This window comes from Geotrypetes seraphini, chromosome 4 (genome assembly GCF_902459505.1).
Source record: "Geotrypetes seraphini chromosome 4, aGeoSer1.1, whole genome shotgun sequence".
Taxonomy (NCBI): domain Eukaryota; kingdom Metazoa; phylum Chordata; class Amphibia; order Gymnophiona; family Dermophiidae; genus Geotrypetes; species Geotrypetes seraphini.
Window position 1 is genome coordinate 64,240,030 of NC_047087.1, and position 16,430 is coordinate 64,256,459.

At 39.2% G+C, this 16,430-nt stretch overlaps 1 protein-coding gene across 2 annotated transcripts in view; it reads left to right on the forward strand.

The window, feature by feature from the left end:
- The window catches only part of PLA2G15 (phospholipase A2 group XV), an 80,371-nt gene that overhangs the window by 47,172 nt on the left and 16,769 nt on the right, over positions 1–16,430 (forward strand). For both annotated transcript variants that reach the window (XM_033940733.1, XM_033940734.1), the window contains exon 5: positions 9,505–9,729. In XM_033940733.1, coding sequence (XP_033796624.1) covers positions 9,505–9,729 — 225 coding nt within the window. The remainder of the gene's footprint in view (positions 1–9,504; positions 9,730–16,430) is intronic.

Sequence of the window (16,430 nt, forward strand, 5' to 3'; positions counted from 1 at the left end):
GCTCCCTCTCAGTTCACCAGGAAAACTACAGCTTGCGAACTGACTGAGCTTTCTGTGGGAGACTGATCTCCTGGCAGGTTCCTGCTCAAAAGTGTGTTCTGTGTCAGGATCTAGGTCACTCTCTTCAGGATAGGTAGCCCTGACTTCTGCAGCCTCTTGAGGCGCTCTATATTCAGCTGGCTTTCTGCCTTTGGGACAGGCTTAGCAAAGGACTTAACCATGACAGGTTCACCATTAGGGATAGAAATGTCACAAGATTGAAAGCCTAGTAGTATTTCAATGGGCAGAAGTCCTCCTGCAGGCTCTCTCAGCAGTGCATGTGCCAGGGGTGGACAGCGTACAGGCTGACTATCTCAGCCAGCAGCCCCTAGACCCGGGGGAGCAGATTCTGTCTCAGAAAGGCTTTGACAACATTGCAAGTCACTGGGGTATCTGACATTCAACTGAAGATTCGAGCACGAAAATGCCGACATGGACGTTATGGTACAGCCTTGGCAAAAACAGGGCTGTTGTATGTGGCAAATGATAGGCCAGGTTCTTTGCCAAATAGTGACCCATCAAGGGTTGGTAATCCTGGTGGCTCCAGATTGCCACGTCAGCCGTAATACATGGATCTGGTCAGACTACAGAGAGACAGATGTCTCAAACTCTCTCTTCGTCTGACTTTGCTCTCAGAGGACCCAGTTGCCCTATAGCAGGGGCATCCATCCTCTGCCCTCACCAGATTGGGTTTTCAGGATTTCCCAAATGAATATGCATGAGATCTATTTACACACAATGGAAGCAGTGCATTCAAATAGATCTCATACAAATTCATTGGGGAAATCCTGAAAACCTGATTGGATTGCAGCCCTTGAGGACTGATGTTGGACAACCCTTCCCTAGAGGATCCGGAATGCTTTGGGCTTATGGCATGGCTCTTGAGAGCTACTCAGAGAGGTGGTCATAGCTACTCTCCTTTTGGTCTAAGAAACTGGCGACAGTCATTACTTATGCTAGAGTTTGGAAGATGTTTCAGAGTCAGTGTATTAACCGGAATATGGAGCCCTTTAAGGCCCCCTAGTCTGTGGTGCTAGCATTCTTCCAAGATGTGCTTGAAAAGGGCCTGGCAGTCAGTCCTCTCAAAGTGCAACTAGGCCTTTCTTGTTTTAGAACTCACGTAGAGAATATGTCCTTAGCATCTTATCTGGATATCTGCAGATTTTTAAAAGGAGCATTGCGGCTGCATCCTCCGATGCGACGACATTTCCAACATGAAACCTCAATATTGTGTTGCAGGCCCTCAGTGAGTTACCATAGGGCCCTTGCAGGGGGGCATCACTAATGGATCTTACAATTGTCAGTGTTCCTAGTCGCTATTGCTTCAGCGAGAAGAATGTCGGAGCTGCATGCTTTGTCCTCCAGATAACCTTTCCTCAGATTGACTGACTGCGTCTGGGGTGTCGCTGTGCATTGTACCTTCTTTTCTGCCGAAGGTGATTTTGGCCTTACACATAAATCAGGTAGTTCGAGTACCCATATTTCATTCCACAGGTGCAAATAAAAAGGATAAGATCCTGAAGTGGATAGATGTAAGAGTTATTTTCTTATCTTGAGGTGATGAATGAGTTTCAACTGACAGATCATCTTTTTGTCCTTTTATAAATGCCAGCCGCCAGGGGAGGCCAGCTTCTAAGGCTTCCATTTCATGATGGATTCGTTTGGCGATTTTCTTCAGCATATATTAGATATGGGAAACCTTCAGTTTCTTTGAAGGTGCATTCTACTAGGAGTGTGGCCTCTTCGTGGGTGGAGTCCCAGGCGGTGTCGCCCGAAGTGGTCCACCTTTCATACTTTCACAAAGTTTTACAGGGTGGATATAGTGGCTTGGCTGGATGCCAATTTGTGTCCTCAGTCCTAGCAGCAGGCTCATCTGCCCCGCCCTAGACTTGGGGCTACTCTGGTAGCTGTTAAGACTACTGTACCCTTTGCACCAGAAGAGAAGATTAGGTTTCTATCTCCATAATATCTCTGGTAGAAAGGTCAAGCAGGTCGAAGAGTGATGAGATACTTCATTGCAAACTAAAAAGAGGGAGAATATGAGATCTCCATAACTGTTAGTGCAGGTTGCATTCAGGTAGATGGCTAGTTTGTTCCACCTTGTTTTGTATTAAGTTTTTATTGTTGTTTTGTTTTCATTGATTATTACAGAGCAGAACAGAGTTGATGTTATTGGGGAGGTTCCCTGTACCCCTCCTTCCTATTTCTTTTCCTAGCGATTAGCGATTGCTTTGGTACAGACTGAAGAACTATAGCACAGTCCACTGGTGAAGGAGACAGAGCCGAAAAAAGATAGCTGATGCCTTCTGCAATCTTGTGATTGGAGAGGGACATTACCCAATTGTCAAGACTACTGTACCCTTTTAAAAAGATTATTGAGGTAAGAACCTAATCTTCCCATATCATATTTTATCAAATAAAACAAGAGGTGTATCTACATTTTTGGTAGTAATTTTAGGATGAGTTCATAGAATTACCTTATGATAAAATTTATTTATAGGATACATACAGAATAGTTGCCCCTCCTCCATCCACCTTAAATATCATTTTCATTAATACATAATTCTTTAATTGCTCCAGTATTGAAAGATCTCTTCAAATCAATGTTTGATAGATTTGTACCACTGGCTCAACAGGTCCTGCAGGAGTCCAAGAAGAGGATATAAGAGCCACATAATGGAAACCAAATTTAGAATATTCTCAAAATTTTTCTTCAAATCCAGGGAGGGGGATATGTTTTGGCATTTGTTAAGAAATATAGAAGGATTGATTACAATTATTTTATGAAATGTTTGTAAATTGAAAATGGGTGGGAAAAAATAAGTTTTATCTTTATTCTATTAAGTATATTGTGCTGTAATGATATTAATTTATGTAAATGCATCATCTTTTGTGCACAATTGAAGTTTTAAAAATGAATAAAGAATATTAAAAAAAAAATTTTCTTCAAATGTAATTGGTGAATAAACTTCATAATAGCTATTCTTATTTTGAAAGAGTCAAGAAATTGTGGAAACAAAAGTTTAGTATTTGAATTTGAGTCTGTAATTTTACACGAATCAATGGAGGTCACTGTTGGTCTTGTAGAGGTCCTCATTTGTTTGCTGATCTTGGTGTTCTACTTTTTTATTCCCTCTGTTGCAGCCTCTTGGCTAACAGTTTGGTTGAAAACCCCCATTTATGCATTGGTAATATATGCTCCCTCTCTCTTCTCCACTTGAATCTGAGTTAGATGTTCCAGATATTCTGTCTTTATCCATCCAAGCATACACATCATTAGTCTTCTAATCCTTCTCATCCCTATTATATTTCTTAATCTTAATCTGATGTAGCAGCTCTAAATGTTTGGGTTATTTGACTTAATTCATTGTACTCCACTGTATCAGTTGTTTGCTTCAAAGATGTCTCAATCTCTTGAATCTCGTGGTTTTCAATTCAATCTCACCTTTAGATATTTCCATAATCAACAGCATAAGATCCTTAGATGATATTCCACTTTATCCAAAAACCCTTGATCTTATGTAAACAATTTGGATGATTTATAGAAATACAAACCCCTAGGCATCATATATGACTTTATATATTTAACTAAGGTGTCTCCATGAAGTTCAGCTCTAGTAAGCCACTTAAGTTGATTTTCCAGTTTCACCCAAGAGGCTTTCAAGCCTATGTTGATTTCTTCGCCCTTGAGTGAGGGGCATTGCATAATTAGTTTCCTGGTCCATCGAATAACTAAACTTATTGGGCTCCTGTTGTGCCATGTGGGTGTAATGATGTAGACCAGTGGTCTCAAACTTGTGGCCCGGGGCCACATGCGGCCTGCCAGGTACTATTTTGAGGCCCTCAGTATGTTTATCATAATCACAAAAGTAAAATAAAACAGTTTCTTGATCATATGTCTCTTTAGCTATAAATTACAATATTATTATTAAGACTTAGCTAAAAGGAAAGATTTATAAACTTTAAAAGAGTTTTACCTCATACAAAATAGCCATTTCTTTAATAAGACAGTAACTATTTTTTCTGAGGCTCTCTAAGTACCTACAAATCCAAAATGTGGCCCTGTAAAGAGTTTGAGACCTCTGATGTAGACCAATAATTTTTTTTTTAATTTTTTTATTATAATAGTCAAATATTTTTATAGATAAGTGGGGCTAAATTCAACCAATTGATATTTAATAAACCCAGCACTGTTACACCCTCATATATAAAAGTACGATATTTCTTGTTCAAAATAAATGGATCTGTATTTATTTTGAATATTCAGTGCCTGGACATGTGTGGCACTTAGCATTGAATATCTAGGTACAGTATGTCTGCCGACTTGGGAAGTTAACTGTATGCCGACTGCCATTCAGACTGGTGCCTGGTTAACTTGCTGCATAAAATTAGGACAGTAGTTTTTGCTATACCAACTTCATGCATTTATTTAGCTGGGTAACGGATCAAAATTTGCCACTAACCAGCTAAGGTGATGCTCTGTCCCCAGCTATCCCCTAACCTGGTCAATTATCAAACATATTCTAAGGTACTAACCAGTTAAAGTGCTGTTGACTACAGGGTGCCAGTTTGCTCAGTAGGGATTAACCAGATAGGAGCATCTTCTGCACAGTTAAACTCTTCTTTTGACTGCATAATTTCTTTTTTAATATTGACCATTTGGTGAATACCCCAGGAACTGAGGATAATCTGAGTGAATCTTGCATTTGTAACAGTGTTTTTGCAGGATGAATCAAAGCTATTTCTGCAATTAAGATGAATCAGTACTTGTGTGCATGTCTTTGCGTTCAAGTGAATATAGCCAATCACTTTTGGTCATAGGGGGAGGACAGTGAGAAGGATATTTATGCTAAACCTTTTTCTTGAGTAGAAAGTTTGAGATGCAAGATGGGGTGCAACCCTCTTTTCATAGGATGAGGACTTTTCTTGGAACAGAGCCCATATTTCCTGTTCTGTAATGGAACAGGTTTTATGGCATTGGCCTGCAACATAAGAACATAAGAAGTTGCCTCTTCTGGGTCAGACCAGGGGTCCATCGCGCCCAGCAGTCCGCTCACGCGGCAGCCCATCAGGTCCATGACCTGTAAGTGATTCTTTGTCTAAAACCTTTCAATACCCTTTCATCATCCTATTTCTGTCTCTATCTATATCCCTCAATCCCCGTATCCTTCAGGAACTTGTCCAATCCCTCTTTGAATCCTCTTAATGTATTCTGTCCTATTACATCCTCCGGAAGAGCATTCCAGGTGTCCACCACCCTCTGAGTGAAGAAGAATTTCCTAGCATTGGTTCTAAACCTGTCCCCTTTCCATTTTTCCAAGTGCCCCCCTTGTTCTTGTAGTTCCCAATAGGCTGAAGAATCTGTCCCTTTCCACCTTCTCTATGCCCTTCATGATCTTGTAAGTCTCTATCATGTCTCCTCTGAGTCTCTGCTTCTCTAGGGTGAAAGAGCCCCAGCCTTTCCAGTCTGTCTGCGTTTGAAAGGTTTTCCATACCTTTTATCATTCTTGTCGCTGTTCTCTGAATCCTCTCAAGCATTTCCATGTCCTTCTTTAGGTACGGCGACCAATATTGGACACAGTATTTCAGATGCGGGCGCACCATCGCGCAATACAGCGGCATTATGACTTCCTTCGTTCTGGTTGTAATACCCTTCTTAATAATACCCAACATTCTGTTTGCTCTTTTTGAGGCTGCTGCGCATTGTGCCGTTGACTTTATTGTTGTGTCCACCAGCACACCCAAGTCTTTTTCAAGGTTACTTCCCTCTAGTACTAATCCCCCCATTTGGTAGCTGAACATCGTATTCTTCTTTCCTATATGCATAACCTTGCATTTCCCCAGATTGAAGTTCATCTGCCATTTATTCGCCCACTCTTCCAGTTTGTTCAGGTCCCTTTGTAGGTCCTCACATTCTTCCACGGTTCTAACCCTGCTATAGAGTTTAGTGTCATCCGCAAATTTTATAACTTCACACTTCATCCCCATTTCCAGGTCATTTATAAATACGTTGAACAGCAGCGGTCCGAGTACTGACCCCTGCGGAACTCCGCTCGTGACCCTCCTCCAGTCCGAGTAGTGGCCCTTCACTCCAACCCTTTGCTTCCTGCCTGCCAACTAGTGCAACATCAGAGGGAAGGCTTCCAGATGAGGCACGGGACGTGCAAGGTGCAATTAGTACTATTATGGGGTCTGGGTCTGGATTGGAGATTGGGTAGAGATGGGCGGGGTCTGGCCCATGACTTAGCCCCATGTTCTTCAACCGCCGGTCCACAGACCGATGCCGGTCCACAGAATAATTCTTTTATTTCTGCCGGTCCATAGGTGTAAAAAGGTTGAAAAATACTGATTTAAAATATTTAGGAATTTGGATTAAAAATACCCTGGAAGACACTATGAAAGAGAATGAAAAATCTTTATTACAGAAGGTAACAGAGATGTGCAAGCAATGGAATCCTTTACATCTTTCTTGGTGGGGAAGAGTCCAAACAATAAAAATGATGATATTGCCTGTGATTTGTTATCAAATGGGTATGTTACCAGTCTTTTTTAAGGGGTCCTTTTATAAAAAGTTAAACGGTATTCTCATGAAATTTGTTTGGCTAGGTAAAGACTCCTAGAATAGCTCTAGTATCTTTACAAAAACCAATTACAAAGGGAGGGGTAAATTTCCCCAATTTTTATAGGCACCATCAAGCCTATATTTTGCGCCAGGGTATGTATTGGGTCCTCCCAGAGCTCATAGACAATACCCCAGATTGGTTGTGGTTGGAATGTAACATAGTAACATAGTAGATGACGGCAGATAAAGACCTGAATGGTCCATCCAGTCTGCCCAACCTGATTCAATTTAAATTTTTTCTTCTTAGCTATTTCTGGGCAAGAATCCAATGCTTTACCCTGTACTGTGCTTGGGTTCCAACTGCTGAAATCTCTGTTAAGACTTACTCCAGCCCATCTACACCCTCCCAGCCATTGAAGCCCTCCCCAGCCCATCCTCCACCAAACAGCCATATACAGACACAGACCGTGCAAGTCTGCCCAGTACTGGCCTTAGTTCAATATTTAATATTATTTTCTGATTCTAAATCCTCTGTGTTCATCCCACGCTTCTTTGAACTCAGTCACTCATGTTTCCTCTACGCCTATATCATGTTCTCAGTATAGGTTCCATCAAGCCTATATTTTGCGCCAGGGTATGTATTGGGTCCTCCCAGAGCTCATAGACAATACCCCAGATTGGTTGTGGTTGGAATGGCGACTCATGTTTCCTCTACGCCTATGTCATGTTCTCAGTATCAAGATGCCTAGATTGTATAAAGACAACAGAATTTTATTGGATACATGGAAAACTTTACGAACTTCTATTCCAATATATAAATCGACGAATCAAACTATATGGTTAAACTCCAAGATTCAAATTGGCGGATTTAAGGTCATCTGGATACATTGGATGATTGCAGGGATACGTATTTTGGATGATGTTATTTCTAATGGTAAGCTGCTTGATTTTTCACAGTTGCAACATAAATATGGACTTAATAAATCACAAAGCTTTAGATGGTTGCAACTGAAGCAGGCCATTCAGAAGGGGTTCCCTGAATGGAATACGCTTAATAATCATTATAGTATGGAGTTCTTATGTTTTCAGGTGGACTTTCTGGAACACCAAGCCGCGCAATGGTATAAATTGATAAATGGATTAGTTCAAAAGAAGCCTAAATCTGGTCTTAGAGATATTTGGAGCATTGAGATTAAACACCAAATTACTGCGTCTCAATGGCCACGAATTTGGTCTTGGAGGATGAGCTCTACAGTGTCCGCATCTATGAGACAAACTTGTTTTTTTCTCCTACATAGAGCTTTTTGGACCCCAGTTAGATTACAAAAGTTGAATAGTTCTAAATCTAATAGATGCTGGCATTGTACTCTCGAAGTAGGGACTTTAGATCATATGTTATTCTATTGTCCCTTTATTTTAGCCTTTTGGAAATCAATTTGGGGGCAAATAAATTGTTTATTGGAGACTCATGTGGCATTATCGTATGAGACAATTCTATTTGGTATGTCAATGAGAACAGAGCCAAATTTCATCAAATAATAAACTTTTGTTGATTATGACAGGAGTTGCCATACAACATACCGTATTACATCTAATTGGAAGAATTGGAGTAGACTCAATTATTGTTTCTGGTGGAACTCATTGTGTCACATTTACAAAATGGAAAGAACAATTGCGATACAAAGAGGAAATTATAATGAATTTAAAGAAATCTGGGGGCCATTAACAAAATATTGCAATGAATGAATATGAATACTAATACAAAAGAAGGGTGGGGGGAGGTTCTGAATATGATTAAATATTTAGTTCATTAGATAAGAATTCTTATACAATATATTTGATGGCATATAGAAGGAAAGGGATGGGAGGGAAGGGATTAAATTTTATGTATTAAAGGTTAATTGGATAAGAAATTCAAGTGATATATACAATTTTAATATGTCAATTAATTATGCACTTGATGTAAGATGTAAAATGAATAAAGAATAATTAAAAAAAAGATGGCTGTGAATTCACATAGGTATAGAGTTGGGAAAACTAAAAAAAATTGCTTGTAACTTCTGGAACAGTGTTCTTCACTGCAAGACTTGGGGTCATCATCATTCCAGCTTTTTTTCTGCTACTCTTTGCCTCTCTACCCAAGCTCATGGTGGGAAAATTTTTCCTGTTTGAAGGAAAAAGCATTTCTCAGTAGATGGAGAGTGCATTTTAAAATGCCCTGCTCCTTGAGCATACCCTCAATAAAAAGTTTGAAGGCGGGCTTGTGGGGCAGATGTCATTGACACACACTGGGTCACAGCCTTGTATAGGAAGATATTTGGGTCCAAAGTGGCCCTGACTTAATTAATGAAGATCACTGGACTTTGCAGATAGGAAATAAAATCTTCTAAAGAGAGTTATATTGTGTGATTTCAATCTTGGATCTTTTCCTAAAGGCATATTAGAAAAGTTTCTTCATTTCTTCGCCTCTCCCATATATCCTCGGAACTTTACACTTATTCTCAGCTCTGGGAGAGCTGTTCATCCTTTCACTGTTGTTGCCACTTGTGTGCTGGATTCAGTTCTGCTTATCACTAGAGACATAGAATCATGATGGCAGATAAAGGCCAAATGGCACATCTAATCTGCTCAATTAAGTAAACCAGACTTTAAGAAACTGATTGCTTGAACCTTGATTATGGATTATTTTTTCTGAGAGCTTTAGCTGTAGAATATACTTTTATCTTAGAAAAGCACGCCAAGTCTCCCAGTCCATAACTGAAAGGAGAATGCATTTGTTTATACATTAACTACATTTCTGTATATCATTATGAGCTCAGTGATGTTACATGATGTACAGCAAGGATAAATGTATATCATAAGATTGTCCTATAACTATTTTCATTTTGCTGGAATTTTTCTAGATGAGAATGGGGATTATTTTGTGGCACTGCGGAAGATGATAGAGTCCATGTATGAAGAATATGGAAGTCCAGTGGTCCTAATTGCCCACAGTATGGGTAACATGTACACTCTTTATTTCCTTAACCAGCAGCCTCAGGACTGGAAGGACAAGTACATCAAATCTTTTGTGTCATTGGGTGCCCCTTGGGGAGGAGCTTCTAAATGCTTCCGCATTCTTGCTTCAGGTATGTTGTAAGGTTTATTGGGAACTCGAAGTTGGCAACTGGTCAGCCTCATGTTTCATTTGCTGTGGTGCAGTAGACTAAAGTTGATAACCTGGCTCAATTAGCTGAGATCAGGTGTTTAAGAAAAAGAAAGAGAAGAATATGAAGGCTCTTTTAAATAAAAAAAAAAATTAAATTTATTGAACCAAACATACAACTGTGCAATCATCTCCTGAGGCAAGACATATCAACATGGTAGGCAAAACAATAGTATGCATACAGAAAGGATAACAAATACCCCTACAGGCAACATATCCAAGAAAATACAGCATATGGAAAGACTCCTCAATCGTACTATGAAGTGCCTATTGAGGCAAATGTACCCAAACAAACAGATTTTTATATATAACATCGGAGAGAACCATCTTAAGTCTCCTCCCTCCCCCCAAAGCGATTCAGAAAATCCAACAGGAAACTCGCACAGCATCTACTGCAGCTAGAAACTCCCCTTTGGTCTCTAGGGCTGATGAACCATTGGGGGGGACTGTCTGCTGGGAGAAAATCCTTCTAGAGCCCCAGAACAGCGGCGTACCTAAATGCAAGAGCATGGAAGCAGCTTTCACATGCTAGGCCCCTGTGTAAGCCTGAAGGTGGCACTAGCAGTGGCTATCTCAGGATCGGGCATGTTTCCTTAGAACCAGAGAACCCTTTCAGGGAAGTTTAGGCTAGGCATAAGCCTAGTGCAGCTAATACAAATGTGTGTCACCATAAAAAATAAAAAGCACAAGGCTCAATACAAGTTCAAAACTTTTATTCTGACCACTTGGTCTCTAGTCAGGATAGCTAATTTCTCATGAAAAGGAAAATCAGAAAATAAATTATCTTCTCTCAGTTCTTTAATAAAGCATAAACCATTGTCATGGCACCTGGGCTTCAGTTTTAGATAGCTCAGTCCTTTTCACAAGGGCCTTATTATCTTAGGAAACTTAGTCCAGTATGTTACAAAACATCCTCAAAAGAAACAAACAAATAGAAAAACACAGCATACAGGTAAAATACACCACTTTAGGCAATTCTCAAAATGGCTGCCTGCCTTGCAGGTGGAAAGTGAAGCTCACTCTGGGCAATTACAATTCCAAGCTTTTTGCAGGCAAAATCCAAAACCTGAATACTCAGAAGTTATACTCTGTGCTAGTTGTTACTGCAATCCATTGATTCACAGTGCTGGTTTCTCACTTCCTGCTGTCTTTAGCATGGCTGGGCAAAATTATTGCATACACAAAAGAAAAACCATAAATATCAGGTGAAACACAGCTTTTTATCTTTCATTCCACAGCACCTAGCAGAGCCTTATAGCTGCTTATCTCTCAGCCTCAGAGAGGAAAAAAACCCTCTTTTTCCTCTTTCTCTGTTTTCAAGTCTCTGTCACCACAGCAGAAAATATAAGTCCAAACAAATAAAACAACAATCCTTAATGCTTGCAGTGCTATGGTCCTATTTCCATGCTTACTTGAGGCTCCATGAGTACCACCGGCTCCTCCAGTGTCCATTTCCTCTACTCCTGCTGGCCCCTCAGGATTTTGAAGCAATGGCTGTTCTTCAGCCATCTCTTCATTGCTGGCACATCTTTCTAGTGGGAACAAACAAAATAAAACTGCAGATGTGTACAAGATGCAGGCAAAATTTATTGTGACAAATTAAAAATCTAAATATATATAAAACCCTTTTACCAATCGAGGGACCCGACACGGTCCTTGTTTCGGACAAACCGTCGTCAGGGGTCCTATTGAGTACAGATACAATACAAAAATTATTAAAATTATAAGAAAATACAACAGAATTATATATGTGTGGACATGATGATGTTGTTTTACCATGCTATCAAAGATTGTGATGGAATAACATGAGGACAAGTGTGTATCAAAAAAGATGAGGAAACGCATGCATTTTGAAAGGCTGCATGCAAAAGAAATGGGACATCAAAACAGATCATTGTGAATAACAATGATGTGAATGACAAACAATAGTATCACTATAGAAAAACATGAATAACTATAGAAAAACAATAGCAAAACATGAAGGGCGTGACCCGAGGAAAGAAAAGAACAAAATAGAATTGAAAAAGTGAAAAGAATATTAAAATACATACCATGGTAAAGAAGGAATAAGAAATATGCCACAAAAAATGTAGAATGACAAATATCATAAAACATAAAATGGAAGCAAAATGTTAACATGTGATCCTAAAATGATACACAAAGACAAGAAAATAAAAATGTGACATATATCATATAGCATATTGAATATAGCATATAGCATATAAAAGTAGTAAAACAGACAGGTGCACATAAAAATTGCATATATGACTCAACATTATGAATAATATAAAACAAAAATATATACTGTACATAATGTGTACACAACAAACTTGTAAAATAGGCCAATAAATGAAAACTTTAAAAAGATAGCCATAATAGGCTGCAGTGCAAGCAGGATCCCGCTTAAAAAGTCTCTTATGTGGTAAAAAGATGTTATGAATGATTAAATGAATTTGCCGTGTCTCAACTGAAAAATGTGAATGAATGAACGGGTGAATCATGCAGCCATAAAAAAATGTAGAAAAATGTATAATGAGGTGACCTAAGATTTAAGCTTTGAGGCAATACGATTGTGCAGCTTTTAATAGATAGCCATAATAGACTGCAGTTCAAGCAGGATCCCGCTTTGAAAGTCTCTTATGTGGTAAAAAGATGTTATGAATGATTAAATGGATTTGCTGTATATCAAACTGAAAAATGTGAATGAATGAACTGGTGAATCATGTAGCTATAAAAAAAAAAAAAAGTAAAAAAAGGTGTGTAATGAGCTGACCTAAGATTTAAGCTTTAAGGCAATGCGATTGAGCAGCTTTTAAACTGAAAAAGCCATTTTAAAAAAGGTATTGAACCAGCCGGATACAACTGAAAAACACATGTTGCATCAACAAAAGAAGTACAATATCATAGCGAAAGCTAAATTCAAAAGGCAGCCATCAGAAAATGAAATAAAATAAAATCTAATAAAAATGCACCTTACCAGCGTATCTATATGTGGAATACATCGAGATTAGCCTACAACTTTAAAACTAAAAAAGTATGTGATACGTCGGCAAAAAAAGAGATACATTATCATAACAAAAGGTGATGTCAAAGGGCCACTGTCACTTGGTCAAATAAAAACAAATCAATTGAAAGATTTCAGCTTACCAAGATATCTAGTTCGCCGAGAATCGCCAACACCAGTAAAGCATCTCAAAAGTAAAAAATGCTGTAAAACTGCTGTAAATTTAAACAAACTAAAAACGTAAGGAGACGATGGTCGTAAAGAAATGCTTGCAGCATGTTGGAAAATATGCTCATAGGAAGCTGTAATGATTGAAAGATGAATCAGTCAATCAGCCTACATGTGGGCGTGTCCCCAAAACGTCACGATATGAAACTGTGGAAGGCTGGAGAAAACTATAAACGGACTTAAAATTAGAACTTCGTAAGTGTTATTGAACCTTATAAGTGTTTATAAAGTCTAACCTCATTTTGTGGAATCATAAATGAAATATGAAAATAAAAAGATGTATAGTGGAAAATGTATATATGACTTAATAACTAAATGAGGGGTTAAATTATACTGAAAAACAAAAAATGAATGATAATAAATAAGTTTCATATGGTTGCATGATTCAATAATAAACTTTAAGACTTGTGTAAAGTAAAATTTGGGGTGTGAAAAAATTTTATGTGAAAAAAAAGTGTGGTGCCGGATCACAGCATATTATGAGATGACTGCTATCATAACATAACAAATGAGTCTGTATATATGTATACCATAGTGCTGTTAAGTTATCATGAAACTGTGAAAGACTTATGATATGGCCTATAAACATTGCATACGAAACAACGCACAATGAAAGCTATGAAAGGAACATAATAATGCAATAGCTAATGGATAAAAAATTGGAATACTATATTATGAGGCTATATCAAAAATGAACATTTTATACTAAACTTAAGGTCTCATATATGAACTAAAATTTAGAATATATATATAAAAGAGATAAATATAATATCTTATGAAACAGCTAAAAATAATCAGTAAATGTCATACAAAATATGGTAAAACCAATGACTGACAAATGATGGTGATAATACAGCAAATAATGTGACAACAAAATCATAAAAAGGGACGATAATCTATTTCTAAATTTAGGCCTGCAGGTGTAATAGTGTCCAGTTCAAAAATGGTCCTCTGTTCTGCACGTAGCAAGACATTGTCGATATCGCCACCTCTCCAGCTGTTTTTAAAGGTTTTAAAAACAATGAAGCGTAGTTCATCAATGGTGTGGGCTAATTCTCTCCAATGTTGGACCAAGGGTGCTGTTAAAATCTCTCTTAAAATGCAGCTCCTATGTTCAATTATTCTTGTTTTAATCTTCCTTTTGGTTTTACCAACATAAAGGAGTTTGCATGGACAAATAATAATGTAAATAATATGCTGGGTATTGCAATTACTACTAAAATTTAAATTATACGTCTTTCCAGTACGTGGATGTTTAAATGATGTGGCTTTCAAAGAATGCTTGCATACTGAACATGATGTACATGATTGATGTCGTGTATGGTGATTCTGAACTGTCATCGCTGCAGGAAGTGAGGAAAGCACTAGTTTGTGAATGACAAACAATAGTATCACTATCTTTCTAGTGGCCTGTTCCACACCTCCTGTGACTGCCCCCCCCCCCCCCTCTTGCTGCTGCAGTGTTCTCTGCTTAAGACTCCCAGCACCATGCCCACAACTCCTGGGATGGGCCTTAAATCCCTAGAGTTCAAAGGGCTAGATTCACTAAGCCCACCAATCGTGTTTGTGATCGTGTACTGACCCGATTTTCCTCCAACCCAATTCACTAGCCTCTGTGCCGATCATCCTCAGATCCGTGCATGCAAATGAGGGGAAACGGTATGCAAAGTAGGAAGGCAGCGATTCACTAACTAAAATCTGGAACACCGACTGGGCTGGCTGATCAACAAAGAAGAGACTGCTGGGGACCAGTCGCTGACATCCTTTCCGACTGCTCTGTTTCTCTGCCGCCCTGCTCTTGTATTTAGCTATATTTGTGAGCCTGTGGTTTTAACAGAACACGTGAGGAAGGTTAGAGGAAAGCAAGTTAACAGTTTCTTTTTAAAAAAAGCTTTATTGTCACAAGCCCGTGGTTTTAACCCACTTTAAACCTGCAGGTTAAAACCACGTATTCGCAACAATAAAGCTTTTTTAAAAAGGATCTGCCTCTCTTCCGCCATGCTCTTGTATGCAGCCATTTTCCTTCTGCATCTTTTCACCTCATATCCTGTGGATGCGGGTCAGTCACCGAGCTCTCTCTCATTGTGATTTTTATGTGCTCCCCAAGCCGTTTACCTACAGGGCAAGACTGCGCACGCTCCCACCCCCCCTTCTTCTTCCCTCCCGGTGCTTTGAAAGCCTGTTTGCGAATGTCAGGCTTTGGGATGGAAGCCTCCCACACAGAGGTAACTACTAAAGGCTGTCTTTCCCTTCTCTTTACTTCTGGGCTGCAGAGGTGGCAGTTAAAGTTGGTCAGTTTACACTCTATTAAAATGGGGAGTGAGAGGGAAGTTAGGAGAGCCAGCGCAGACTAGTGCTGCCCGATTCACAATTCACTTCAGGTGAATTGATTCGAATCGATTTGTTTTTTGTAAAAATTTGGCCTCCCGATTCGGTGACTGACCCTCGCCCTCTAAAGCAGGAGCGGTAGCGCTGCCTCTTACTGGCCAGCTGCTGCCGCTCCTGCTTTAGGGAGTGAGGTGGGAGGTCGGGAAGTGCTGCATTGTCCGGCTTCCTCCTCTGGCCTCTCGCTCTTACATTTGCTTAATTATTGTATAGCAGCAGAGCAGCCTGCACAGAGGATCACCGGTGCTAGTGATTCTTGCAGGCTACCATCAGTCTCCAGAGCTGTCGTTTTCTCTGCCACGATCCTGCCCCTGATGTCAGAGAAGGGGCGGGACCGCAGCAGAGGGAACGACAGCTGCAGAAGGAAACTACCTAGGAGTCTGAAATTTTGCAGTTTGGTACAACACCTTGGAGCAAGTTTCTATGCCAAGTTTGAAATCTTTTGCGAACGTGGTTCCATTCCTATAGGTCAGCAAAGTAGGCAAAAAAATTCATGAATGAAAATTTTTGGCACAGTTTGGCTCCATACTGCTGTTGATAGGTAAGTCAGCTGAGGGTGCAACTTTACCAGCAGACATGTACCATGAGGTACTTCCAAGATTTGCAAATTGAGCTTTTACAGTCAAGTGAAGCTGAAGATATGACCATCCCCAAAAATGGCTTTATGCATTTATGCAAATTTTCACTGTTTTTCAGATTCAGATATCTCTGTGTAGAGTTTTTTTTTTAATTTCATTTGAAAGAGCATGTTTTTTGTTTTTTTTGCTACAGAAGCTATCCTGTTTCATCTTGGACCTGACCTTTCTTTAGTGAGAATTGATGGTTTAAAGATAAGCATAGTAATAAATAGCCTACTCTATAAAAGAGGGGTCATAACATATAAACTGGAAGAAAGACACCTAATCTCAATTCTTTTTATTTTTTTTCAAAGTCTTTATTCATTTTTCATCTTACATCAAGTGCACAATATTACATCATTAAAATTTATACATATCACTTGAATTTCT